The 7,514-nt window shown below is 37.3% G+C and overlaps 1 protein-coding gene across 3 annotated transcripts; it reads right to left on the minus strand.

The window, feature by feature from the left end:
• Positions 1-1,735: 1,735 nt before the first annotated feature.
• ptgdsa (prostaglandin D2 synthase a) lies at positions 1,736-7,450 on the minus strand. Of its 3 annotated transcripts, XM_040156819.1 has the most exons (8): positions 5,701-7,450; positions 5,449-5,580; positions 3,571-3,710; positions 3,295-3,371; positions 2,455-2,565; positions 2,243-2,344; positions 2,096-2,127; positions 1,736-1,989 (listed from the first exon to the last, which is right to left on the minus strand). In XM_040156819.1, exons 2-7 carry the CDS (start codon positions 5,542-5,544, stop codon positions 2,096-2,098), a joined length of 558 nt encoding a protein of 185 aa, XP_040012753.1. In that variant the 5' UTR covers positions 5,545-5,580; positions 5,701-7,450; the 3' UTR covers positions 1,736-1,989. The 3 variants fall into 3 exon arrangements, with proteins under 3 accessions (XP_040012753.1, XP_040012752.1, XP_040012754.1); XM_040156818.1 differs by lacking the exon at positions 5,701-7,450 and having other exon boundaries at positions 5,449-5,671; XM_040156820.1 differs by lacking the exon at positions 5,701-7,450 and having other exon boundaries at positions 1,736-2,127; positions 5,449-5,673.
• Positions 7,451-7,514: the final 64 nt, after the last annotated feature.

Genomic DNA, 7,514 nt, shown 5'->3' on the forward strand with positions numbered 1-7,514 from the left:
GGGGAGTGATTAAAAAAAGATTTTCAGTTGGATTAATGTGTGGTCTTATAGCCTGTACAATATCTGGTCACACAGCCAGGTACAGCATTAGCTACTACTGTGTAGTGTGACATAAAGCTATGACATCTTGTTCACAGCATAAAAATTATATTTGTGTAGTCAAATCTGCCCCCTGGTGTTCATATCAGAGTAAGGGTCTTATTTACACAAGACACAACTCAGCACTTCCTTATACTTATTTTTATATACATCTCTCTCTCTCTCTCTCTCTCTCTCTCTCTCTCTCTCTATATATATATATATATATATATACATACATATATAATATATAATATATAATATATATATATATGTGTGTATATGTTAATATACACACACACAAACACACACAAACAGACAGACACACACACACACACACACACACACACACACACACACACACACACGTACATTCATACCAGCATCCAGTCTGGAGGTACTTAAGTAGCAATATGTAAGAAATACTCTGTTACAAGTAAAAGTCATGCATTAAACCTTTTTTTTTTACTTAAGTAAAAGTACTAAAGTATTAGGATAAAAATATACTTAAAGGTCCAAAAGTAGAAGTACTCATTATGCAGAAAGGTCTCATTTCAGGTTTGTATCTATTATGTTAGTGAACATAATTACTGATGCATTAATGTCTACATCTCTTTAATGCTGAAAATTTGACTTAAGTACAGTACTTGAGTAAATGTACCAAATTACTTTCCACCACTGGCAGGTGATTAACATTCAGAAAACTCAGAATAACTTCAGTTAACGTGTCTGGTCATAAAAAAAAGATTTATATAAAAATACTTGAGGCAAAAACCAGCATTGAAAATTTTTTTTTTTTGTAAAGTCTTTGGTGATTAAGTAAAACAAACAAACAAAAAACAGCCTAATCACATGCTAATATGCTTGTTATAGTTCAATAAAGCCTAAGATTTAAATACTTAGAGAACAGGTATACACACACACACACACACACACACACACACACACACACACACACACACACACACACACACACACACACACGTACATTCATACCAGCATCCAGTCTGGAGGTACTTAAGTAGCAATATGTAAGAAATACTCTGTTACAAGTAAAAGTCATGCATTAAACCTTTTTTTTTTACTTAAGTAAAAGTACTAAAGTATTAGGATAAAAATATACTTAAAGGTCCAAAAGTAGAAGTACTCATTATGCAGAAAGGGCTCATTTCAGGTTTGTATCTATTATGTTAGTGAACATAATTACTGATGCATTAATGTCTACATCTCTTTAATGCTGAAAATTTGACTTAAGTACAGTACTTGAGTAAATGTACCAAATTACTTTCCACCACTGGCAGGTGATTAACATTCAGAAAACTCAGAATAACTTCAGTTAACGTGTCTGGTCATAAAAAAAAGATTTATATAAAAATACTTGAGGCAAAAACCAGCATTGAAAATTTTTTTTTTTTGTAAAGTCTTTGGTGATTAAGTAAAACAAACAAACAAAAAACAGCCTAATCACATGCTAATATGCTTGTTATAGTTCAATAAAGCCTAAGATTTAAATACTTAGAGAACAGGTATACACACACACACACACACACACACACACACACACACACACACACACACACACACACACACACACACACACACACACACACACACACACACACACACACACACACACGACCTGGAGGTTATTTTGTTTATTTAACAAGGTCAACACAGCAGAACAATAGAAATTAATTAAAACATTACATAAAAGAGGAGGATTTATAAATTTCATCAGCAGTATTTGCTCTCTATCATGTTTGTAGCCAGAATGATGATATTTGCTTTGCTGAGAGAAAGTTCTTTGCAGTACTTCATGGTAAATGCAGAGGACAAAGTGGACTGGAAAAACAGAGCTGGAGCGGCACATCAGATTACACCGCAACCCAGAGCTCAGCTACATCTGGGAACCTGGAGGGAGTAACAGAGACTAATTTACACTGAAGACTTGTCACACATCGCTGAATCTGCAGTTGACTACCGTTGTTTTCACATGTTCCAAAACAAATAGACGCACCTAACGTCCGGATCCGGATGGAGGGCAGTTTTCTGTTGGCAAGAACATATAGACAAGAATTACAAAACTTCACGGTCATTTCTTTCTCCCCATTATCTGGGTGAACATGTGTATATACTGTCTACGCGTGTGTTAGCCCTACTTTACCTGCTGGAGGTGGAGTCAGAATAGACTCTCTGGGGAAACCCTGGGACAAGGCAATGGCTTTAAATTTATTAATTACATCATTCCTGATTCTTTGAGAGCGGCCTGCAAATAAGTCCAGAGACAAATGTAGACAGTGATGAAAAGTACTGACTCTGCAGTGAAGCTAAAATATGCAGGTGTCATGTAAAAATGTGTGTGTTTGTGTGTCTCACCGTAAAGTGCCAGCTGTGTGTACTCCCTGTTGAAAACCTTGTGTTTGAGAACCACGGCGTATTCAGTGTAGTTTGTGTCCACCACTGTGATGTCCTTCACCATGTTATGACCTGACAGAAAACACGACACAGAGGAGACGGACAAAGACTTCTTGGTTTTCAGTATCGAATATGAGCTTATCCAGAGAAAAATGAGAATGAATAGAAAACCATGTACGTGACATTGCGATGGACTTTGTAGAGCAATTAGTAAATTCTGTTGATCATAAGAACCTAAAATTTACGTGATTTGACTTTTGTGAATTTAAGATGAAATTGTTTGGCAGAAATAAAAAGATATTTAAAAAAAATAGAGGGTCTATATTGGATAAAATTGGATGCACTAAACCAAAGGCAATGATATGAAACATATGATGTATATGAATGAAAATGAAAAAATCCAAAAATGTGCACGTATTTGCAATATATTACAATTTTACAGAAAAATACACTTATTGACAGTGTCAATAGCTGTTTACAATGTTAGATATAACACAAATACAAACTATATACTAATTATAATACTTTTTTTAAAAAAAAGGAAAATCTCAATGTGCTACAGTTTTTTAAAAAGCAGACTTTAAGTCAAAAAAAAAAAAAAAAGCTATAAACGAAATTAAAATCCGTACAAGTGCATCACAAAAAATCTAACAAATGAGTGCCAGTCGAATATTGACATTGTCATGGGAAAAGTAGAGTCACAAAGCTTATTAAATATCATTTCTCTTCTCTTTTTCTCAGGGTCAAACCAGGAAATTGTTTATCACTTAAACAGGTGATCAGGAGTGAGCAGAGACTTACGTGTGCTGAAGTAGGTGAATTGTCCCGGCACGCTTGTCTTCTCATACTGGTACAGCTTACTTTGACAGCCCATAGGTCTGAAGCATACAGAGGAAACACAATGTGTCTTTACCTTCTCCAAACCTGCCCATTCATCTGTCTCTTTCCTCTGCTTGTTTCCCTCTCTTCTTTGACTAGCACATACGTAGACCTCTGTCTACACAAACATGGACTGTACTGTATATGCCCATGTATAGACAGTGCTCACACATGTCACCCCTGCACACACAGACTCACGTGGCGTCCCACATTGTGAGGTTAACGTTGCCGTTTGGCAGTAGTGTGATGATGCCCATGGAGGCCTTCAGTTTGTCTCTGTAGGGGACAAAACCTGGAGAGTCATAGGCCAGGCCCACACGGTACCATTTCCCTGCAAACTGAAAACACACACATAGGCACACAAATTTAAGTTGAGATATTAAAGCTCTATTATATGTATTAAATAGTTTTTTACTCTATATTTGACTTTAACAATAGCCCTTATTTATGCACAGGTTACACCTTTGCTTTCTGTGCTCTGAAAAGTCAAAATTTCTGATTCTGTTAATAAAAAAGAAGAAAAAAAAGGAAAACACTCTCTGGGATCTGTAGTATAAGTCTGGTACACGTAACACCAAAACCAACAGTGCACATTGTAAGCTTGTCTCTCAGTACTTTCTGATCTCCATACTCTGCATGTGGTTCTCAGCCCCAATCCCGCTGATCCCTGCTGAAGATGGTAATCTCTACGTGACCGGCTTTTAATTAATTAAAAACAGGTCATGTAGGTGTAGTTTCCTTTTTAAAAACAGCTGGGCACTGTAGTTGGTAAGGTTGCCCAGCAGCAGTGAATAATTTGAAGGGACTATTGTCAGTTGTGGATTTGGTGCGCTAGTATTTAAGACAGCATGACGTCGTATGAGGGATCAACTCGAAATAAACTATAGTTCCCACGTTCATCGTAATGAAGGAACATGTCACCCGGTGCAATGGTGTGGCTCACTGATGTGTTTTTAATTGTTTTTAGACAAAAATGAAAGTCTGTGGGACAGAGGAATAAGCTATATCAGGCAACACTTGTTAGTGGGATCAATTAATTTGATCAACTTTTTATGAGTTGTGTGACAATGAAAAAAATATAAAATATCACCAGACTTATCGTTTAATTTGCATAGGCATGGGTAAAACAAATGTCTTCCTTGATCGAACATCTGTCATTCTGTGACTGTTTTACATGTACACATGGATTTTTAGAGTCTCAATTTTTAGCATAAACAGCCCCAATGGGAAAACAAGAGAGCTGTATTTTTACCATGCTGTAAACCACAGCATCTCCTCATATCTGTACATAGACCCTTTAAAACCCAGACCGGATGGAGGGACTGGGAATGTTCTGTGAATGGACATCCTGACCAACTAACTAACAAGACAGTGTCAGCATGACGCCCTAGGTACGGAATAAACAACTATTATCTGCCGCTGCATATTCTTTGAGCTGCTTTAGGCTTTGTAGATAAAGAATAGACATGGGAATTGGAAGGCGAAAAAAACGGAGACAATCATAGCGAAAATTTCAGGTTGGGTGTTGTCCTGCATTTTCACTTGAACTCACGCCAGATTGGCTACTAAGTGACATTTTGATAAATCCCACCATAGGGATCTTTGAAATCCTTCTGGGATAAATCCAGTTGCCTATCATGTCAGCAACAGGAAACAAGTGAGGATCTTCCTTTTCAAGACATTTCCCAAGGCAGATCTGCCTTGGGAAATGTCAAACGGAGGTCAGTTTGACTTTGAGGTCAACCTCTGGTGTGTGACGAAACCAGAAAAAGAAGGGTTCACAAATGTATTAATCATAACCATTTGTGACTTGACTGCCAGGGCTGAGGCGAGACTCAAACCCATGTTTGTTTTGCTTCACCAACTGAGTAGCTGTTCCCAAACTTTGACTATACACACACAGACACACACGCAACCCTACACAGTGTTCCCTCACAGATGGAGTCACTAAACAACAAATAGTGAGAGCACTAACAGCAAAACCCCTTCACTTAACAAACCCAACTGATTTAAATACATTTATGCTTAAAAACCATCATAAAAAGCTGAATGTATGTGTGTATCTGTCCATCTCACCCTCTGCAGGTTGAAATCTCTCTGCGGCTTCACATCTGCGTGTACCATCATCACGCACAACATCACCATGACAACAGCGACCACCGCAGTCCTCATGGTTGCAGGGCGAAACAAAGCGGCGAGGTGAATGGGCTGAAAGGTTGAGAGAGGGTATCTGACCCGAGTCTAACGTGAACAACCGTAGGCAGTAAACAGACAGGTACAGAGTGGCAGAGCCTGTCGCAATGTTTGTTTTTCTCCTGATCCACCCACCTGGTTGTCAGCCAATCATCGCTGAGGATCAGGGAACACTGGCCAAGTGTTGAAGATGTGTGGTTCCAAAACACCCCAGACCTAGATTTCACGTCCACATAGGTACAGGAATATATCATGCTTGTGGTTTATTAGCATCGGCTGAAGCTCATCTGGTCCCCCCACAAGCTCAAACATGGCTGGTTTCACAAGACCTTGTCCCACACTGAAAGATACACCAAGATGAAGAATCTTAGAAGGATCAGTAACTTCTGCATCTATACCTCTAACCATGCTTTTCACTTTTTAAAAAGACACTGACAGACAATGGTGGAAGAAGTATTCAGATTATTTACTTTAATAAAAGTTGTAATAGCAGACTATAAAAATAGTTACAAACAAAAGTCCTGCATTTAAAATTTGAGTTAAGAAAAGTACAGTAAAGTATTAGCATCATGCAGAAAGGCTCCTGTAGGTGTTAAACTATTATATTGCTGGATCATTATTACTGACACATTATTACGTAAGTGGTACTTTAATGTTGTCACGGTGGAACTGTTTTATATCCTGGTGGGTAGTTTAATCTATGTAATGCATAATATAATATAAGTCATTCATATGTTTTGTATGTTTTACAATATTTCCCTCAGACTTGTTGTGGAGTAGAAGTATAAAGTGGCAGAAAATGGAAATGATCAAGTTAGGTACAAGTACCTTGGATTTTTACTTAAATGCAGTCCTTTATAAGACACAGCAGTGTTTTTTATTTTAATTAACTTATGGATGAATACTGTCATCATGTCTGTACCGACAAGAGAAATTACTCACATGTTAATATTTAAACCCCTTTTTAGCATCCGGTTACAATATTTCTGTTTTGATGAGAATAATTTTCTCATATTCAAAGTAATTTCTTTCCAAGAAACATCTTGCTTTAGGTTTGCTGCCGGTTTTTGCCTAATTTTCCCAAAAAGCACAAAAAAGTAAAGAAATATTGCACAAAATATCAGTCAAGCATTTTAAAGATTGTGCTAAAGCTGAAGAAATAAAATCAAATTTGCATTTCATAGCCTTGTTGGGCATTAGCTTGACATTGCTTAAATTTGGACTGTGGCTGTAATGGATGTTGTGGGCTGTGTAAATGTTAAACATAGGCCAACAGTGACGAGAGTAAATGAATATACAGAACATCCAAACTATGTTTAAAGTAGGTTTGGAGGCAGGTGTGGTTGCGGGGCACAAGAACTCACCACTGAGCTTTTTAGAGGTGTTGTGGGTCTGATTCAATTTTGTTTTCCTCTAAATTCCAAGGAAATTTTTTTTTCTTTGAGCAGTAAATGAATGACCTCGTCCAACAACAACAACAACAACAACAACAGCATCCAACAGCAATGTGCAGGAATCACTTTTTCTAAAAAGATAGTGAGCTCCTCTTTGGCATAGCAGAGACATACTCTGCATGTGCAAGTCATTTTTTTCCTTATTTGTTACAGCAGTTAATAAATAACATGTATGTTATTCATAGTTTTTGAGTAGAATTAAATAGTTATAGATCCATCAATAATTGATCTTAAAATAACAAATACAATAACAATAAATACATTAACATTTAAAGTTTTACACGGAAATTCTCTTACAGGAAGCCCAATATAACCTAAGGTGAACTGCTCAACCCGAGGTTTGCTGCAACGATAAAGCACAACCTTTTTGGGTAAATGGACATGTTGTTTGTGCTGTAACAGTTCAGCTACTGCCAGCATGAAAAAACAAAGAATCTACGTGGGTTAGCTAATCACAGCCGTCGGGTTTCAATCATACTACTGAAGAAGTGGCAC

This window comes from Xiphias gladius, chromosome 20 (assembly GCF_016859285.1).
Source record: "Xiphias gladius isolate SHS-SW01 ecotype Sanya breed wild chromosome 20, ASM1685928v1, whole genome shotgun sequence".
Classification (NCBI taxonomy): Eukaryota; Metazoa; Chordata; class Actinopteri; order Istiophoriformes; family Xiphiidae; genus Xiphias; species Xiphias gladius.